Raw genomic sequence first — 18,853 nt, 5'->3', positions numbered from 1 at the left:
ATGCTTTCTTCTTTATTATTGGTGTAGATTTGTCCTGGCTTTGTCACATAATAAAAGGACATGGGTCCTTATTTTGTCATGATCTTGTTTGGACTGTGAACCGGTAAACAAGAATTAGAGCCGGCTTAGAAAACTTCAACTTGGACTGGAAAAGTAGAGCGCACAAATTAGTACTGAGGAGGAGGAAGATACATTCCTCTTGAAACACACTGGCTTTGATTGGATTGGATGGCCTTACATGGGATTATTCTGCAACTCTTCTTAGTGGGAATGGTTGTATTAGCAGCTGCAGAAGCTCAAGCCTTGCCTGGCTGCCCAAACCAATGTGGAAATTTGTCAATTCCTTTCCCATTTGGCATAGCTAAAGGCTGTTACCTCAGAGATGAGTTTTTCATTGATTGTAATGAAACCAACCAAACCCCAACACCATATTTGAATGGAACTGGGATCCCAATTTCCAACTTATCCCTTAATGGTGAGTTACAAATAATGCAATTTGTAGCCAGGGATTGCTATGACCAAGATGGTTCTTTAGACACAAAACTCAGCAACACCCCAAGGCTCAAGCTTTTCCCTCCTTACACAATCTCCGGCACCAAAAACAAGTTCATTGCCGTTGGTTGTGACACTTACGCAATCTTCGAAGGCGTTCGGGGCAAAGAAAAGTACATAACTGGGTGCATGACCTTCTGTGAGAGTCTCGGAAGCATTAGTGAGTCTTGCTCTGGCATTGGGTGCTGTCAAACTTCAATCCCAAGTGGACTTCAAGTGCGTACCGTGACAATGAGTAGCTACTACAATCATACATTTATATGGGACTTCAACCCCTGCAGCTACTCCTTCATTGTGGAAGAAGGCCAGTTTACATTCTCTAGTAAAAGTTTCCAAGAACTGAAATCTATAAGCCGGCTTCCGATGGTTCTCAACTGGGCAATTGGGGGTGAACCATGTGATGCAGCTCAACATAGGCAGGATTATGCATGCAAGGGAAATAGCACATGTGTCAACCCCCTCAATCTGTCTGGTTATTTTTGTGAATGCTTGCCAGGTTATGAAGGAAATCCATACCTCCCAGACGGTTGTCAAGGTACTGATTATGATCTCTTATATACATCTAATTTGATAATTATGAGCCTTAATTATGTGTTTGCTAATGGAAATGGATCCTCTGTTATTTTCAGATACCGATGAGTGCCAGATTTCAAACCCCTGCAGTGCAGGAGCGTGTGTAAACGTACTTGGAAATTATTCTTGTGTATGTCCTAAAGGTTTCAAAGGCGATGGAATGAAAGCTGGAACAGGTTGCAGCAAAGACAACCACAGCAATCTTTTTGAGGGCATTCACTTGCTTACTATTTCATTGGGTATGCACATCTGAAGAACTGTTAAAATGCATCCTATATTTATTTAAGTAGATTATTATACAAAATACTTATGAAATAAAATCTGGTTGTGATTTGCAGCTATGACAGTAGCCTTGTTGGTTTTGCTGGTTGGAAGTTCATGGACTTATTGGGGAACGAAGAAAAGGAGGTTCATCAAACTCAAAGAAAAATACTTCCAAGAAAATGGTGGCTTCTTGTTGCAGCAACAACTCGCTAGTCGCGGAGGATCTGTGGAGACAATGAAAATTTTTACCGCAGAAGAACTTGAGAAGGCTACAAACAATTACCATGAAAGCAGAGTCCTTGGTGAAGGAGGATATGGAACAGTGTACAAAGGAATACTAGAAGATGACAAAGTGGTTGCCATAAAAAAGTCCAAGATTTGTGGCCCCGCTCAGAATGAGCAATTTGTTAACGAGGTGATTGTTCTTTCTCAAATCAACCACAGGAATGTGGTGAGGCTGTTAGGTTGTTGTTTAGAGACGCCGATGCCATTGTTGGTTTACGAGTTCATCATCAACGGGACTTTGTCGGAGCATATTCACAACAAATGCAGAGAATCTTTACTTTCATGGGAGCTGCGGTTGAAGATAGCTGCAGAGACTGCAGGAGCACTGGCATACTTACACTCCTCCACTTCCATCCCGATCATACACCGAGATGTGAAGACGACGAATGTACTACTAGATGAAAATTACATAGCAAAAGTGTCTGACTTCGGAGCTTCACGGTTGATTCCTGTAGATCAAGCTCAAATAACTACTTTAGTGCAAGGAACACTCGGGTACTTGGACCCTGAATACTTCCATTCAAACCAACTAACGGAAAAGAGTGACGTGTATAGCTTCGGAGTTGTCCTTGCAGAGCTACTAACAAGCAAAGTGGCACTTTCTTTTGCCAGGCCGGAGGCAGAGAGAAATCTAGCAAGCTTCTTTGTTTGTTCAGTGGAACAGGGTCGCTTGAATCAAATTCTTGATGAAGACATAGTCAATGAGGGAAATATTGAGACACTTAAAAAAGTGGCTGATCTTGCAAATAGATGTTTAAGGGTAAAAAGGGAGGAAAGGCCTACCATGAAACACGTAGCCATGGAGCTGGAGGGGATGATGATTATGGCAAAGCATCCATGGGGAAAGGCCAATTTCGGCCCAGAGGACACTGAATACTTACTTGGGTCAGCTTCAATGGCTTCTGTTAGAGGTGACAATTGTTCTAGTACCGGTACAACTACTGATGCAACTACTGTGTACGACAGCATGCGAATCGAAATCGAAATGTTAATGCGACACAACGGGCGATAGCCCCTCGACTGGTCAATAGTGATGTAATGTAGGAAATCTTACCAATATTAGTTTGTTTTGATTTCGAGACAGTGCCTCATTTAAGAGAAGGGCATATCAGAGTACATACTACAATGTACTGCGTTGTAAAGTTATGTGGAAAAATAAATTCTAACAAGAATGAGTGAAGATTACACAAAACTACTCAGGCACCCATGAAATAAAATTAAAACACAGTATATTTAAAATCCTGTCAGCTCAGCTTGCATTTCTCATGATGGAATTCGAGAAGAAAATTTAACAGGAAAATGTTGCTGTCTACAATATATGAAATTTCAAAGTTACACATTTCGGGAAAAGCAATTAATTTGCCAGCTCAATCTAATCTGTTTATTCTCAAAAGACACAAGAATAACCTAGATCAAAATCCTTAACCTGTTCATTACAGTGAAAACCATTATCATGAACCTTGCAATAAAATTTGAAATAGAAATACAAGAGAAGCACAACCTAATCAAATCCCTTGAGGAAACTAACATAACCGTTGTTGTAGTGTAGCTGAAGGTTGAAAAATTGCTCCTACTTGAGCAGCAGGAGATCATCTTATCTGGGTAGGAGAACAGAGCAACCCAGACGCATCCGCTCCAACCACTGCAAGATCACAAACAGTACAGAGCTGCCCTTCTTGGGCCAGAACAAACCGAGAACTGCAGTACGGGCATGAAACATCCTTCTGCCCACGGTAAATAGGCACATATGTTGCACCACAAACCACAAATGGGTTTCTGAAATCGTAATTTAGCTGGGTTGCATCATTCATGTTCTTCTCGGCAGCCTGGAGGACTTGTCTTGCAGTCTTTGCATGGTTTTCAGTGGTGGGATTGGTCTCCAAAAGTCGCCTGGCAAAGTTGGCTGCTGTGTTGAGATTACCAGCCTTAAAGCAAACACTCATGGCATTCAGTAATGCAAGTCTCAAGTGAGGCGTCTGAAGGTTACAGTGGGTGAAGTAAGCTGCTAGCTCCTGTTGGCGAACGGGATTGTCCTTAAGTTCCCTCCTCTTAAGCTCCATCTTCAAACCCAGAACATACTCCTTCACAATGATAATTAATTCTTTTACTTCATCAACCTCTCTCCTTGAATCAACTACAATCAAAGGAATAGTATGCAGAATACCAAGGAGAAGTCGTAAAGCCTCTGTAAATTTCCCCGTAGTTGTGGCCTTGTAACCCGCCTTAAGCTTCTCTTCCAGCTCTGAGAATTTAAACACAAGGGCAGGAGGACCCCTAACATTAGGAGTAGCTGACTCACTCCATCCCCTCTCAACAGCCACAGAGATCACAGGAGCTGACGAGAAGGCACGTAGATACGTATGACTGCCCATGTGTAAGTCAAGAAACAATTGTCTTAGGGGAGCAAAGTTCTTTATACCCAGCTGCCGGTTCAACAAACGCATTGCAATATCGAAATTCCCAGCCGCTGCATGTTCAGCAGCAAGAGATGACTTCTGAGTCCAAATTTGACTTACAGGCATACCAGGAGTTGGGGCAACAAACACAGAAGAACGGGCATTACTTGCAGTTTTGGGAGTATCAATCTCAGGTGGAAGTTCAAGATCTTCAAGATCCCATCCTCCCTCCTCATTTTCCTCATGTTCTTCCTCATCCTCCAGCACTGCACTGATGTCTCCATTTGGAATGTTTTCCACGTCAACAATATCCAAATCCTCTCCCCAATCAGCATCTGTAGCCTCTTCATACTCTTCCTCTGCATTCCTGCCCACATTATCAAGACCACCCTCAAATATTCCTCTCATAACCCTCAACAAGGGCCAATCTCCACCACAGATGATTGGGGTTGGAGGCATCAAAAGAGATGGAGATTTCCCCTTGGGTAAAATCGGAACATTATCTCCCAGTTCAGCTGCCAAACGTTCTGCAATATCATGGAGGCCATGAACTACAGCTGTGCTATAAGCAAGGGGTAAATGACCAGCATTCTCCAATATCTTAACACGCTCTCTGATGTCACCCAAATATAGAGCATTGTGGAATTGACCCATCACATCATTCTTGACTTCAGCAATTTTCAGCATTTTGGACAATTTATCCAAGTTTCCAGTCACAAGATAGAGGAATGATAGCCTCTCAAAATTCTTTGTCTTCTGATACGCATATTCTACAATGCCTGCATTACCCTGGCGAAGGGCCTCCACTCCCAAACGATACCAGTGATCTTTCTCATCAATTTCCTTGGCAGAAGCAACAGCAATCTGGATGTTTCCACTCCCTAGTGCCAAGTTGAAGCGAGTCCTTTCATCCTTCACAAAATGAAGGGCAACCTCAGGGAAACCTTTCTGCTGTAGATATGCAATCATGGCCTGGCCACAGAGCTCAGAGCTCTTAATCATGCTCATAACCTGGTCATACCTCTTCTTCAGTAAGGATAGCTTGAAAACATATTCTGTTGCATCAACAACAATGGCACAGTTCTTCCCATCTCGATCCAAGCAATGGATGGTGCTTCCATACACTTTTGTTATATATACTGGAACATCTAGGGTCCTGATGATTCCATTGTCCCCATTGGGCAGGCAGTATTTGATGTGGTTCAAGGTTGTATACATGAAAACGCCATTGTCATCCCAAGCTCCACTCTTTACACGAATTGTCTCATGGAGAGTGCACTGATGCACAAGCTTCTTGTTGGCTATCACAATAGAATGTTTGCTCAGCAAAGCAATGCTTTCCATATCGTTTGACCAAACAACATACCTTACGAAAGGAGTTTGAAGCTCCCCAAGAATAATTCTCTGCTGCAGGTCAAAAATAATAACTCTGTCCTCTGCCCTGCAAAGCAAGTTTCCAGTTCCAGCATAAAATATTGCATCAGCAACAATAGGTAGGGCACTCTTCTTGACAATCTCATTTTTAAGGTTCTTAACTATAACTTGATTGCTGCTCTTTTCAAGCACTGCAAACCTATTCCTAGCCACGAACACAGCTGGCCCTCCAATTCCTCTTTTTGCCTCCTGCACAATATCACCCCGCCCAAAGCTATCTTTGGGTATAATGTATAGCTCATAAGAACCCCCTTCTGTTTCTGAACATATCAAAACAGCATTTTCTGTAGGGCTATAAGATAGTGTTTTAGCCCCTTGATTCAAGGTGGAAGAACCAGGCCTTCGAATAGGGATAACCTGAGTGTCTCTCTGGGTAGAGAACTCAAAGAAGCGGAGAAAACGATCTTTAACATAGAACATTGAATCACCACTAACAGAAAAGGCAGGACGTTCTCTCTCCAATTTAAAGACAATCATGCCACTATCATGACCAGCAGCCAAAAGGTTCATTTCAGGATGTGCTGCAAGAATCCAGAACCTATCATGCTCTCTACGAAATGTCTGAAGACCAGTCCGTTTTGTGGCATCCCAGACTCGGATGCTTCTATCCTCTGAATTGGACACAATAATATCCTGCCTTGCATGGAATAAAACACATGATACATTGTTCATGTGCCCCCTTAAGGTGTCCACCTCCCAAGCCTTTGTATCTGAGATTGGAAAGATCAACAGGTGACTATTATTACTAAACAGATTTCTGTAACTCTAATTTTTCCTTCTTTCTAAAGCGCACACACTAGAAGAGTTTTTATTTTTTACTTTTAAAAGTTAGACCAATAAGAGCTTAATTGTCCAATGTATATGCACATAATATTTACCAAGAAATATATAAGCACACGTACAAAACAATTATGTGGCTTTCTTCAGTGCTACTGAACAGGCCATGAATTAACTTTTACGAAACAAGGCTTTATTAATAAAAGGAATGTACAAAATTACCAACAGATGGCTGGTATTTGACAGAACAATAATAGAAAATTAAGTTAAATGACAATTTGGGAGCTAAAAACTAATCTATTGCCCTCTCTTCAACAACATGAAACAATTTACCCCAATGGGTTACCAATTAAAACGAGAAAATAAAAGAAAATGTTAAGTGTTTTTGAGGTTACTATATCGTGTACATGGTTGCAACTAGCAACAGAAAGGCAGATCTTCAGTAGGATGATTAAAAAGCTAAAAAATTAGTCTTTAAACACCTAGTTTCCTAACATATGCTGTGTTTGGCATCATGAACACTGGATTACTTCTTTTTAAAATATAATATATAATTAAATAAATAATTATATTTAAAAATTCTTACCAGAGTTGGATTTAGCTTTTACAAAAAATTAATTAATTAATTAATTAATTAATTAATTAAATAACAAAATTTCATTCAAGTATTCTAGCCTACTTTTGATACTTGAAAACAAGAAGCAGATCCATACACATTTTTGTTTCTTGTTAAAAAAATCTTTGGAGGTGCATACTTATTAGAATGTTTATTTCACAGGACACCTGAAACAGAAGAAAAAAGGCATACCATTCATTCGCCAAAGTTTCACTTGTCGATCGTCTGCTCCAGAGACGATCAGAGGGAGTGTGGGATGGAATGATGCCCAATTAACACCCCGATCATGACCTTCCAAGACATACTTCACAACAGCATCAACTCCACCAAAGAAATCTGCATTCATCTGACTCAGGCGCAGGATGTCATCTGCAGGGGCAACCGTCTTTTTCCTGAGGGCACCAATATCCCAAACACGAACAGTTTGATCCAAGGATGCTGAGACAACAAGATCCTCCTTTGGATGGAATAAGGCACACATGACGTAATGGTTGTGTCCAGTGAGCACAGAAATACAAGTTCGGGACTGCCAATTCCATATTCTGATTGTCTGATCATCGCTAGCACTGACAATCCATGGGTACTCATGATGGAATTGAACAGTGCGTATGTAATCAAGGTGTCCAAGAAGTGTAAACAAACACCTATGCAGCTTGTAATTCCACACCTTGATCTTGTAATCATCCCCTGCCATTTAAGCTTAAACAATGAATTACTTCCTTCCAGGATCTCTTCGGAGTCAGCAGCGCCATCATGTAATAAAATAAAACTTACAAACAAGTAATATTCTTCTCAGCTTGATAGAACTTGGAAAAACACAGGTACCATATTTAAGATTAAGAAATATATGGGTGAATAGTCCAGATCTAACTGTTTCTACACGGCAAAAAGGAGAACCTAATAAACTAACATTTCTAATGAATGCAAAGGGTGATGTGCAAGAAGGTGACACATAATATTACACAAAACTAACATGGCAGAATAACATGCAATATACCAATTTCATATCAAATCTAAGCACACCGTGAAAACAAGAAATCAAGTGCTGAAATTTTCAGATGGTAACACGGAATGAACCAACAGAAAACATAAAATTTTGAATTTTGATGTTATACCTCCAGAGACGAAAAGCGGCTGAGAGGTGTGGAAATGGACACCACGTACAGGGCCATCGTGCTCGTCAAAACGGTCGATGAGAGTGCCCATTCGGTAATCCCAGAGCTGGATCACACCGCTGTGGAGACTGGCCAAGATCCATGGCCTCTTGCTGTGAAAGCTCAGCCCCTTCACTCGATTACTCTTGGTCTCGAATTTCGTCAGCATCTCAAAACACAATTGAATGCCCCCCTGATTGAAATCAAGATCAAACAACCGACACCTCTTTAATTGATTGAAACTCAATTCAGCAATACAAATCACGTCTCAAGGCTATCCAATTGATAATACTTTCAATCTAATCAATTCATTGTTTTCTTATTTATTTTATCAGCAAACAATCAGGGGAGGTGAATTTCGAGATTGAACTGATACGTATAAAGAAAGAAAGAGAGAAAATGTACCTCAGATCTGGTAATGCGGATTGTTGATTAGTCAAGCGGCGATACGAGATGATGGATTTGTTTACCAATCCAACAAATCGTCTAATGATCCAGACAAATTTTATCTTCTTTTCTCAGAAGCCAATCAGCAGGTGAGAGAAATTGGGGGAGAGAGAGAGAGAGACTCAGATCCGGGAATGCAGAGATTCAATCATATGAAGGCTAAATACATCAAAATTGCAATGCCCAGAGAGAGAGAGAGAGAGAGAGAGAGAGAGAGAGGTCACTACAAAGCAGTCAGTGACCTTGCAGATCTGTTTTGGGTTTTCAAGCAAAGCTCTTTTATTTCTTTCTTACTTTCGTTCGTTCTTGGTTTGTCTTTCGTTTTTTGGACAAGGGTGGTCACTGGTCACGTTTTATTCAATTCAATTCCTTGAACCTGATTTTTAGGCTTCTTTTTCTTTTATAGGGGCAATGGTCTACGAAAATTGATATTTCTCATACATAAATCACTTATTTTGAATTTTAATCGTGCATGGTGAAGAGCTAGCAGCTTGAATCATAAGCCTTCCTTTGAACTATTGAAGTGTAAAGTTATCAAAGTTGTAATAGCCTTTGTTAAGTAATTTTTATTTACATGAAATTTGCAACTCACATCGTGGTTACATCCTCTTTAATGTTAACTTAATCTCAAGAATGATGTGATGAATATTAGTTTATTTTATGTCTATTCAGAGAATTGTGTTATTAGGACCCAATATCTCATATTGAAAAACTATACATATCTTGAGATGCTTAAGAAATCTTGAGCAATGTTTCTTTACAAGCCGATTTTTATGGGCAAGTTCTACCCGTGGAGTATTATCAAATTTATCTATTAAAATACCATTGAACTAAAAGGTAGCTGGTGTAAAATTGTGTTTAATTAGGCAGGATCATTTCTGGTCAGGTATAATTTTATGATTAGGTAGAATCATGTCTGATGAGGTAAAACCGAATTACATGATTAACAACATGCCGTGCGAATTAATCTCTTCCTATCCGCATGACTGATCAAATGGGAAAAAGAAAGCATGAAAACGTTAGCTATGATGGTGAGGGAAGTTTGGAAATGAGATTAGGATTAGGAAGAGCAGAGCAATTTGAATTAGGTACAGAAGCCAAAAATACATACAAGAATGAAAAGATTTTGGTAATGATGATCAACAATTGAAAATAAGAATGATGCAATAATTACGATGGTGATGCCATATATTCCACTGGTAAGTCCAAAAGTGAACAGCTTTGGATCTCAACAACAGTAGCAACATATTTACCAAGCTTTGTAAAACATTATTATTGCATTTATCAGATTTAAAAATAAATAAAAGAAAGAAATGCGAATGGCTTCAAAAGAAAGAAATGACAATGGCTTCAAAAGAAAGAAATGATTATTCAATAAACATTATCAACCTACAACACCAGTTTATTCCCTATTTTGTCCCCACCATTCCACCCACCAGCTTGCTTACCAAATTTATATAGTACAATAAGCCAAATTTATATATTACAACAATCAAAATTGCATCATTTGCAGATTTCAATACTAGCTAGCTGGTACGTGTTCTCAAAAATGGCAATTCTACCAAAGAGAACAAATTTGGGAAAGGTTGCGCGGTAATCACCTCACTTTCGGAATCTGCCTAGCTTCGATATCCTTAAGTCTAAGGGTTACAGCTCTCTTGTGAGCCTCTAGTCCCTCAACTTCAGCCATGGTTGCCACGTACGGGCCAAGCTTTTGCAAACCTTCCTCTGTCAAAGACTGCACTGTCATGTACTTAAGGAAGGAGTCCAAAGACACACCACCATACATCCTCGCATAGCCATATGTTGGGAGGACATGGTTTGTCCCACTCGCATAATCTCCCACACTCTCTGGTGTCCACTGTCCTAAGAATACAGAACCTGCAGGAGAAAGATATCAAAGTTCAGATATCTAATCATCTTATTTCGATGACCGGAAGAAAAAAGTGTGATGCATGCAAAATGCACAGGTAAATAACAAATTAGTGATAAATGGCATGACACTAAAAAAAATCTACATTCGCAATCATCGCCAAAGTTAGCAGCAAAAGGAAAAGGAAAATGAAAGAAAGAAAAGGACAACACTGTCAAGTAACAGTATAAGAGTAACTATACCTGCATTCTCAATGAAACTCTCCCATTTTTCTGCATCCTTGACATTGATGATCAGATGCTCGGGTGCGTATAAGTTTGAAAAATAGACTGCCTGAAACAGCCACAATCATGTCTAGTTTCAGAATCACGCAGAACTTCTCAAACAACATACAAGTAAACAAAAATGAATGCATGTACGCTTGCACATTCTAACATAATTTTCTTCATAAAAATACGAAAAGAAACCCTTTCCTCATTGTGATTCCAATGATGTTTTGGTGATAGAATGTCATATTAGGATGCAAGGACAAACCTCAACCATATCACGAGCAAACACTGTGAAACTGTGGCTCAGTGCTTTTGAGGCAAACTCTCCCCTTGGTAGGCTTTGGCACTGTTTACTGATTTCCTCCTCTATAGCTTTAAAATCCACACCATCCCCAGCAATTACAAGAACAACTTGACTATCAGGGCCATGCTCAGCCTGAAATTGCATTAGTTACTCATACATCAGGTTGGCCACAAGCATTCCCAAATACTTTATCAAGCATTTAGATTTCATATAATGCACTAAAATTTCTGCAACAAATAACAAATGTGCCTTATTATACTAAAATTCATATATTCTATAGTAAAAGCTAGATTTCTAATTATAGGGGAAAACTAATACATAGTACTCTTGCTTGAAGCAGTTCAGTAAACTGAAGTTGATTAATATTCCAAACAGTAAAGGTGCAAAATTGTATTTACTTCAAGCAAAGACATCTGAATCACAAGTACCTAATATGATTATATTTCAATTCTAAATGTGGAATCTAACAGGCAGGAATAGTGGAATTGGTTTTAATATAAACAATTAAACGAGACCTGTCATATTGTAACACTTCAGGCAGGATACACTTAATACCGTTGGATTTTACCATTACGTCACAGCAGAAAAAATGAACCATAACAGAACAGCCTGAACCTTTCATTATGAAAGTGATCAATCACAAACTTAAAGAAGCATTGCAGAAAAAGCAAGTACCTGAGAAAGCAAATCTGCAGCTATATGAACAGGACTGGCATGTTTGTCAGCAATGACCAAAACTTCTGAAGGGCCTGCAGGCATGTCAATTGAAACCATGGCTTCGCTGTTCTGTTAAGAAAATTAGAAAGGCGGGTAGGAAGTCAAATCAAGATGGTAAAAACAATAAATCTCCCATAACTCCCATTTTTCAACTTCAACAAAAGTTATGAAAACAACTTCTAATAGTAAAAATGTGTACCTGGAGAATCATTTTTGCAGCAGTGACATATTGATTTCCAGGGCCAAAAATTTTTTCAACCTGCAAATTATTTGAAAACAAAATTAGATACAGAAAATTATTTCATGAAATTTGAAAGAAAAATTACAACATATTAGCTAAGCTAACTTTGGTCCTCTATTTTTATTCAAAAGAAATCATGCTCAGAGGTTCAGAACCCGAGTTAAAAACTTAGCAACAAATTTAAGGCCTTAGCACAAATATCTGCATAAGTTACCTTTGGGCAAGATTTGGTACCCCAAGCCATAGCAGCTATTGCCTGCAAAGCAAAAAATATTGTCAGATTGCTGTATGTAACGAAGTATATAAGAATACTTTCGGTGTTTATAAACCTGAGCACCACCAGCTTTAAGGATGTGAGTTACACCAGCCTTCTTTGCACAATATAGTACTTCCTGAAGGGCAAAACAAAAATGATCAGCTCTAATTTAGGAATCCCCTCATAATGCATTCCATCCAAAGTAAAGAATGCCTGGCACGTACCTTGCATATGGTGCCATCCTGACTTGGGGGAGTTGCAAGAACAACAGTTTTACACCCAGCAATCTGTGCAGGCTGGTACACATGATAAAGCAGAAGTCCATCAAATCATTGCAACATAATAATCGATAACCATGATAAAGACCACAGAGAAACTTTTACAACAAATATGATCAACTTACAACTGAAAGCATCAGAGCTGTTGAAGGTAAAACTGCAGTTCCTCCTGGAACATAAACACCCACAGAACCGATGCTTCTCGCTACCCGTTTACATTTGACACCCTAAGAGGTTAAAGATACGTAAAGGCTCTGTGTATATAGGAAGAAGCAAGCTACAATATAGGCTTACCTTCATGTTCTCAACACTTTTCTCAACTGATTTCTGAGCAAAATGAAATGCATATATGTTGTCATATGCCACATCAAATGCTTCTCTAATAGCTGCATCAAGCTGCATGAGGAAGATATCAGAATTGAAAACATAAATAAATATCTTGTATCTAGAAAACATGCCTAAATAGCAATACCTCTGGATCTGGAAGCTCAGAAACTTCTACAACAATGTTATCCAGTTCTACTTTGTCAAATCTTGCAGTATATCTGTGTGAGAGAAAAAATAAACATATTTTTTTTATAAAAAAAATTACTTTATTAGTAAAATTGCTGCATAAACAAACATGTTCATTAATATAGATAATAATAAATCAATAAATTAATTAAAAATAATAATCAAAGAAGTACATACTCCTTGATCGCAGCATCACCTCTTTTGCGAACATCATCAACTATTGGGTTGACCTAACCAAGTACAGCTACTATAATTCATGAGCTACTTCATTTATGAATATAAATACCCAAAAAAAATGTCTGGTTTTCAAAGAACAGTCAGTATTTGGGAACAAAAGAAAAGCTCACCGTGCTAAAAATGGAAGAAAAATCAATTCGAGGACGAGCTTTCAGGCTTTCAACCTCGAGTGGAGATAGTTCAGACAACCTGTAAGACTTCATTGAGCAAGTTGTTCCCTTACAAGCAAACCCTAAGCCAACAGTCAACTTTAGAATATCAGGGAAAACAAGTACAAATAAGAAATAGCATTACATTTCTGGGTCAGGAAACAGATTCCAAAGCTTACTTACCCCACAGGAGTTAACTTGCATACATAAGCATCTATCATCTACCGCATAACTTGCATATATGGACAGACAAGCAGCATTTATACATAAATTTACCTTTTAAGTATAAAAACGTCTTTTATTGGGCAAGTTTGCACATTTTATTTGCACAAACGCAAATATAGATGAGTCAACGGACATAAATCTAAAACTCATTAGCTTTACACATCTGAATAACTTTATAGAGGATTCGTACTTTTCAATCCAACTGTTGACCATATCCTAATCATGCCAACGATTTCACCAAATTTCAAGTCAATCCTATACTGATTAGCACTGTACTAACTTAATGTATAGTACAGATGAAAAGGTTAAAGATACCAAACGGCCTTACAATTTAAACATGTATACGAAAAATACCAACTTGATACAATACAGATGGAATGCTTGGATATATTCAGTTTACTTGAAATTTAACATATATGTTGAAAACAATTGAATTATATTCGATGGTTAGCAGAAACTAAGTAAAATTCACTCTTTCAATTGAGCATTATATTTTGATACCACAATCAAAAAGATGAACCAATCAATTCATGAAATCGAGCAAATGGTGGCCTCATACCTCGTCGAAGAAAAAGATTTGTAGTTTTCGGCGCAGCGATTAGAGGATGATATTGTCGTTTGATAAAACAATGACTGCTGCTGCGATTAAAACATAGAATCTGACTGTCCATCACCGCCTTCAATCAGACCAACTCAATTAATATTAAACATGCACGAAAAGAAAAAGAAAAACATTCTTTGTCTATTGTTTGGCTGGCGAGAAACGGTTGAGAAAAATTGACCATTCTGAATTTGCGCACGGTATTGCGAAGTAAAGGTCGGACAAGTTAAGATTACCTGCAAAGTGGAAAGTAAACGCGACGGCGGTGACTGACTGGAAGCGTATGGGTAGCTACTGCTTTTACTTAGCTAAGCACAGAGTGTGCGCTTGGGTGTTCGGCCTCTGTTGTCCAGTTGTGGGCTGGAAGTGGTAAATCCAAAGCCGGTTTAACCGGCCCAAACTTTCCCTCACCCGCTTTGATTACGAATTTAACCCAAAGCCGAAGCGAAATTACCCTCTGTAGCCCCAAAAAAAATGTACAAACATAATTTTTAGGTGTTAGAAATAGTTTTGTAGTTCTTTCCTTTAATTTGATAAAAGAATTATTTATTTTTTAAAAAATGGGTCAAATACAGAAAATTACCCAAATGATGGGTGTATTTTTTCATTCATACACGAACTATCAATCATTCGTATGTCTAAAGGCGACCAACAAAGTAACTGGAGGAGTTCAGATTTTTTTTTTTTTTTGAGAAAAAAAAAAAAGGAGTAACTGAAGGAGCAACAAGTTATTGAGTCATTCTTATAAGGCTTCCTAAGCAAAAACTAGTAGTTGTACAACTTTGTATCAAAAACCCTTTTTACAATATACAAATGAATATGTGAGAGATATACAAACAAAGCTTGAAGCCACAATGACACACTGAGATGGAAAGAATAGACTGAATCATACAGAGATACTCCAACAAGTACTATATAATACTGTATATCAATTGGCATGAACAAACACTGCAGTTTTTCTACTTTGTTCTCTGTCTGTAACTGATTCAAAGCTCATGGACTGTCTTGAAATTCAGTTATATCCTGGAAACTCTGCAACCTTTTTCTCCTACTGAAACTCGAATTCTTTCCATAAATAGAACCCTTCCCATTTGCCTCCACAGAGTCAGAGCCTTCAAAATTCAAAGCCTCCTTTGGAACCGGTGATGAACTGATGTAATCTACTGACTCTTGCTCCTGCTGCTGACCAAAGCACAAAGAACGGCGCACGGTATAATTCCTTGATGAAGCAGCATTTCCAGATACATATTCATCCACAAGATCAGTGGATTGAAGCTTTTGGCCCAAACTTTTCATTTGACTTTGTAGACAAGGACTTTCAGGGGTTATGTTGCAATTCAGGTTCTCATTGTTAAACCCATCTTCAGTATTCCAACTATCAAAATACTCAGTTCTTCCATTCAGCAATTCTTGTTCTTCTTCTTCAACCATATCTGCCCAACTTTTCTTACCCTTACTGTACATTGAAAAATCAGGGGCCGACTTTTGATTTTCTGCTACAGGTTGATGGACATCATCTACTTTGCTGGAAGTGTTCTCTCCAAAGCAGTCTTCCACAAAAGCATTCCTCCATTCCATGCTGCCTAAAACAGTTGTATCAGAACTCTGATTCTGACCTCCATCAGTGGAAATTTCTAGTGCTTTTGCATCTTCACCTACCATTTGTGGTTCTGCAGATTTCTTCATACCACCATTTTCCCAACTGGTCCTTCTCCAGTCTCCATTCACAGTATTCTGGGAAGAATTGACCACCACAGCTTCATCTTTCAGTTGGAAACAGCCATCATTTGCCCGAGAAGTACACTTCCAATTTCCACTTGATATAGGTTGCAAAACAGATCGTACTGCTGCATCTTTTTGGGGCCTCTTCCTCAAATCTCTGCTAATTGGTGAAGTAATACTAGATACTGAGTTTTGAAATGCCACTTCTGACTTTCCAGTTGTTGAAGCTAGCAAATCTTCATTGAGACTTCGAACAACATGTGCTCGCATGTTTTCTGGTCTTGAACATGGCTGAAATGAAAGTTTTTTATTTGAACTGCCAACACCACGTCCCCATATTTCCCTAGTCTGATGTCCATCATTAAATCCCCGTGAAGATCTTCTTGGTTGTGTAAATAGAACTTCTCGATTCCATATATCAGGAGCTGGAGAAAAGAATGTTTTTGAATATGGAGTTGTTTCTGTTCCAACTATACCACCCTGATTTTCCTTCATTCTGCTGGAAAAACTAGACCTGCCCTCACATGAGTTTTTGAAATAACAATCTTTCTTCCACTTATTAACAGATACAGTCTCTTCTTCATGTCCATCTGCCCATCTTCTAGAGATCATGCATCCAGAAACATAATGCTGACCTTCGTTTGTCAAGCTACTAACTTGTTTCGAGTTTCTGTTGATGGGTGATATAGGAGATCTTGAAATTTCTTTGCAGCAGTTTTCATCCAGTTGAATTGGTCTTAAAACTGATTTTGCCTCTAGTTCAGTCAGCATCTGAATTGCACGCTCAAAGGACTTAGCATAAGATTCATCCATTGGTTTATTTCCAGATGAAGCTCTTACAACTTGAAGCAGAGATTTTGCTTCTGCAAGTCTGTTCATGTGCATCAAGCAGATTGCTAAATTGCACTGCTTGTTCTTATCCAGCTCCAATGACAGAGATTTCCTGAGATTTTTATGGAATAAATCATATATATATATATATATATAAGAAAATATGGTTTCACATGTAGGAATATAGAGAAGGATGCAAGAAAACTTACATGTAATATTCTTCAGCAGTTTTGTAATTACCTTGCTGCAAGTAAGCCCAGGCCAAGTTTCCTAGTATTCTGCATTGATGAAGGACCTAAGTCATCTAATTATGCGCAAAAACTTTGTGGTAAAATTAGTTAGAAGAATGAGAAAGCTGTGATATTCACCTTGATCTCTCTTGTTCAACAGTAATTTGAACCTTTTTCCCCTGAGATCTTGCGGTCTTTGTCCTCCTTCCACCAAAAGCTATACCTTCGTCAATGTGTTTCAATTTGGATTGAAGCATTTCAATCTCTTCTTCAATCCTCCCCGCCCTCTGCAAAACCGGTAAATGTAAATAAAAAACTGAGCAATGCATAAACATACACACACACACAAAAAGAAGTTTGATATACCTGAAAATGTTTTATCATGATAGATATTCAGAAATGCATCTATAATATTAATCATTCACTCTTAGCCTCTTAGTCACCTCAACATAGTGTGAAAAAAAAAAGGTACTCAGATTTGAGCTCTAAACTTTCTAAAAGTGCTGAACATCACTTGTAGACTACTTTTATATCTCCTACAGTGACGGAGTTAAAGCAGCATATAAAAGTGCTAATGAAATATAAGTAACTTGTTGAAGAAATGGAGGTGCTTTTACCTTGTACAGTTCAACTAACACATTGTTAAGAGATTCCTGAGAGTCATGCGGGCAGAGATGACGAAAAGATTTGATAGCTTCAATTGCCTCCTCCGATCGATTCAATTGTTTCATCACAATTGCCATGTCTTTCAAGGCACTATCAACTCGATCCCCCGCATTTATAGCAGCCCAGAAGAGGGATATGGCTTTGCTTGGATCCTTTTCTATCAACTGCATTTCAAGAAATGAAAATTGATAAAATACATGTAACAGTGAAGAAAAAAAAAAACCCCAATCATGCTTTAACCAAAAAAAATTCAAATGGTTAAGTTTTAAAGATCAACTCTAGTAACTTTTATCAGAACTCCAAAGTGTGATCACTAAATCTTATACATGCTTTGAGTTATACATTTACCCAATACTTCCCAGCCCATTTAAACAGTGATTTCACAGGACAACCAATCAACTCAGCTTGTATTAACAAGAACAAAACTCAGCCCATTTACTCACACAAGAACAAAACTTCATAATCCATTTCCTTCTTCCTTGTCTTAACAAATTCCCCAAAACAAATGGGTCCAAGATAATCTGCATTAATGTAATCAACAGAATTGGTAATAAGTTCTTGCTTTCCATAAAAAATAAGTTGAGTCAGCTTAAGATACAAATCCCAAAACATACAGACCAATTAACAACAAAGGAAGACAGTGGCTAATCTTGAAAAAGAACCAAACGAACACTGAATGCCAAATTACTAAAATCAAATTTACCCATAAAAATTCAAACTTGCTTACCTGAACTTGTTTGGCTCTGACGTACGGAGAATCGCCAACAGGCACTTTATGCATGACATGAAAAAGATCGCCTCCGTCTGAAGGCGACACTCTCTTTCTCTCCGACATTGGCACCATTGGAGGGTTTGGCGGCCCTGACTTCCATGTCGGAGGCGGCGTCGAGAAGCCTCTGGTGTGAAAACTCTTGTCTCTGGTCCACATTGCCTACTTTGAGAGAAAATCTATAAAATTACTCAGGAAAAAGTCAATTTTCTCGAGAAAATCTTGAGACCCTTTTCTTGAATCCCCAAGAAAGTGTTTTTAGTATTGAGAAAAATGTTCAGACTCGTTTCTTGATCGAGCAGAAAGCGTCTTCTTGTAGAGGCAAGGAAAACCAGTAGTTTGTCCTGCCGGGAGATTGTTTATATTATTATGGGTTTTCTGGGAATTGGTGAGAAAGTGGGAGAAATCAGAGAGAAAGTGGAAGAAAAAGTAGAAAGGTGAGCGAAGGTGAATGAGAGAAAGTAGACGCAAAAA

At 38.5% G+C, this 18,853-nt stretch overlaps 4 protein-coding genes across 6 annotated transcripts; 1 reads left to right on the top strand and 3 right to left on the bottom strand.

Annotated features, from left to right (window-relative positions):
• Positions 1-140: 140 nt before the first annotated feature.
• Positions 141-3,133, top strand: LOC103325247 (putative wall-associated receptor kinase-like 16). Its single transcript, XM_016792688.2, has 3 exons — positions 141-1,087; positions 1,182-1,364; positions 1,464-3,133. Exons 1-3 carry the CDS (start codon positions 229-231, stop codon positions 2,684-2,686), a joined length of 2,265 nt encoding a protein of 754 aa, XP_016648174.2. The 5' UTR covers positions 141-228; the 3' UTR covers positions 2,687-3,133.
• Positions 2,962-8,872, bottom strand: LOC103325244 (coatomer subunit alpha-1-like). Its single transcript, XM_008227395.3, has 4 exons — positions 8,457-8,872; positions 8,013-8,244; positions 7,090-7,584; positions 2,962-6,214 (listed from the first exon to the last, which is right to left on the bottom strand). The coding sequence occupies exons 2-4, from the start codon at positions 8,218-8,220 to the stop codon at positions 3,264-3,266; spliced, it is 3,654 nt and encodes a 1,217-aa protein (XP_008225617.2). The 5' UTR covers positions 8,221-8,244; positions 8,457-8,872; the 3' UTR covers positions 2,962-3,263.
• A 975-nt stretch (positions 8,873-9,847) lies between these two features.
• Positions 9,848-14,538, bottom strand: HDH (histidinol dehydrogenase). 2 transcript variants are annotated; one of them, XM_008227393.2, is made up of 15 exons: positions 14,398-14,538; positions 14,120-14,237; positions 13,297-13,418; positions 13,127-13,179; positions 12,909-12,981; positions 12,731-12,832; positions 12,562-12,663; positions 12,383-12,454; positions 12,232-12,294; positions 12,117-12,158; positions 11,861-11,920; positions 11,620-11,730; positions 10,906-11,076; positions 10,614-10,704; positions 9,848-10,379 (listed from the first exon to the last, which is right to left on the bottom strand). In XM_008227393.2, the coding sequence occupies exons 2-15, from the start codon at positions 14,229-14,231 to the stop codon at positions 10,096-10,098; spliced, it is 1,458 nt and encodes a 485-aa protein (XP_008225615.2). In that variant the 5' UTR covers positions 14,232-14,237; positions 14,398-14,538; the 3' UTR covers positions 9,848-10,095. The 2 variants fall into 2 exon arrangements, with proteins under 2 accessions (XP_008225615.2, XP_008225616.2); XM_008227394.2 differs by lacking the exon at positions 14,398-14,538 and having other exon boundaries at positions 14,120-14,355.
• A 336-nt stretch (positions 14,539-14,874) lies between these two features.
• LOC103325252 (uncharacterized) lies at positions 14,875-18,828 on the bottom strand. Of its 2 annotated transcripts, XM_089048026.1 has the most exons (6): positions 18,338-18,678; positions 18,054-18,131; positions 17,562-17,774; positions 17,083-17,231; positions 16,924-16,992; positions 14,875-16,826 (listed from the first exon to the last, which is right to left on the bottom strand). In XM_089048026.1, the coding sequence occupies exons 1-6, from the start codon at positions 18,536-18,538 to the stop codon at positions 15,155-15,157; spliced, it is 2,382 nt and encodes a 793-aa protein (XP_088904152.1). In that variant the 5' UTR covers positions 18,539-18,678; the 3' UTR covers positions 14,875-15,154. The 2 variants fall into 2 exon arrangements, with proteins under 2 accessions (XP_088904152.1, XP_088904153.1); XM_089048027.1 differs by lacking the exon at positions 18,054-18,131 and having other exon boundaries at positions 18,338-18,828.
• Positions 18,829-18,853: the final 25 nt, after the last annotated feature.

This window comes from Prunus mume, linkage group LG3 (assembly GCF_029339155.1).
Source record: "Prunus mume cultivar Tortuosa linkage group LG3, ASM2933915v1, whole genome shotgun sequence".
Taxonomy (NCBI): Eukaryota; Viridiplantae; Streptophyta; class Magnoliopsida; order Rosales; family Rosaceae; genus Prunus; species Prunus mume.
This window is presented reverse-complemented; position numbering and strand designations above follow the sequence as displayed.

What these genes read in the sequence shown, in the direction of transcription:
- LOC103325244 (XM_008227395.3), bottom strand. Translation starts at nt 8,220, where the DNA reads ATGCTGACGAAATTCGAGACCAAGAGTAATCGAGTGAAGGGGCTGAGC. An exon ending in GCCGCTTTTCGTCTCTGGAG is followed by an intron (nt 7,585 to 8,012) that starts GTATAACATCAA and finishes CTTAAATGGCAG; the next exon opens with GGGATGATTACAAGATCAAG. An exon ending in GAAACTTTGGCGAATGAATG is followed by an intron (nt 6,215 to 7,089) that starts GTATGCCTTTTT and finishes TTCCAATCTCAG; the next exon opens with ATACAAAGGCTTGGGAGGTG.
- LOC103325252 (XM_089048026.1), bottom strand. Translation starts at nt 18,538, where the DNA reads ATGTGGACCAGAGACAAGAGTTTTCACACCAGAGGCTTCTCGACGCCG. An exon ending in TGTTAGTTGAACTGTACAAG is followed by an intron (nt 17,232 to 17,561) that starts GTAAAAGCACCT and finishes CCGGTTTTGCAG; the next exon opens with AGGGCGGGGAGGATTGAAGA. An exon ending in ACTGCTGAAGAATATTACAT is followed by an intron (nt 16,827 to 16,923) that starts GTAAGTTTTCTT and finishes TAAAAATCTCAG; the next exon opens with GAAATCTCTGTCATTGGAGC.
- LOC103325247 (XM_016792688.2), top strand. Translation starts at nt 229, where the DNA reads ATGGCCTTACATGGGATTATTCTGCAACTCTTCTTAGTGGGAATGGTT. An exon ending in CCTCCCAGACGGTTGTCAAG is followed by an intron (nt 1,088 to 1,181) that starts GTACTGATTATG and finishes TGTTATTTTCAG; the next exon opens with ATACCGATGAGTGCCAGATT. An exon ending in CTTGCTTACTATTTCATTGG is followed by an intron (nt 1,365 to 1,463) that starts GTATGCACATCT and finishes TGTGATTTGCAG; the next exon opens with CTATGACAGTAGCCTTGTTG.
- HDH (XM_008227393.2), bottom strand. Translation starts at nt 14,231, where the DNA reads ATGGACAGTCAGATTCTATGTTTTAATCGCAGCAGCAGTCATTGTTTT. An exon ending in AGGATGGCACCATATGCAAG is followed by an intron (nt 12,295 to 12,382) that starts GTACGTGCCAGG and finishes TTTGCCCTTCAG; the next exon opens with GAAGTACTATATTGTGCAAA. An exon ending in CTGCAAAAATGATTCTCCAG is followed by an intron (nt 11,731 to 11,860) that starts GTACACATTTTT and finishes TTTTCTTAACAG; the next exon opens with AACAGCGAAGCCATGGTTTC.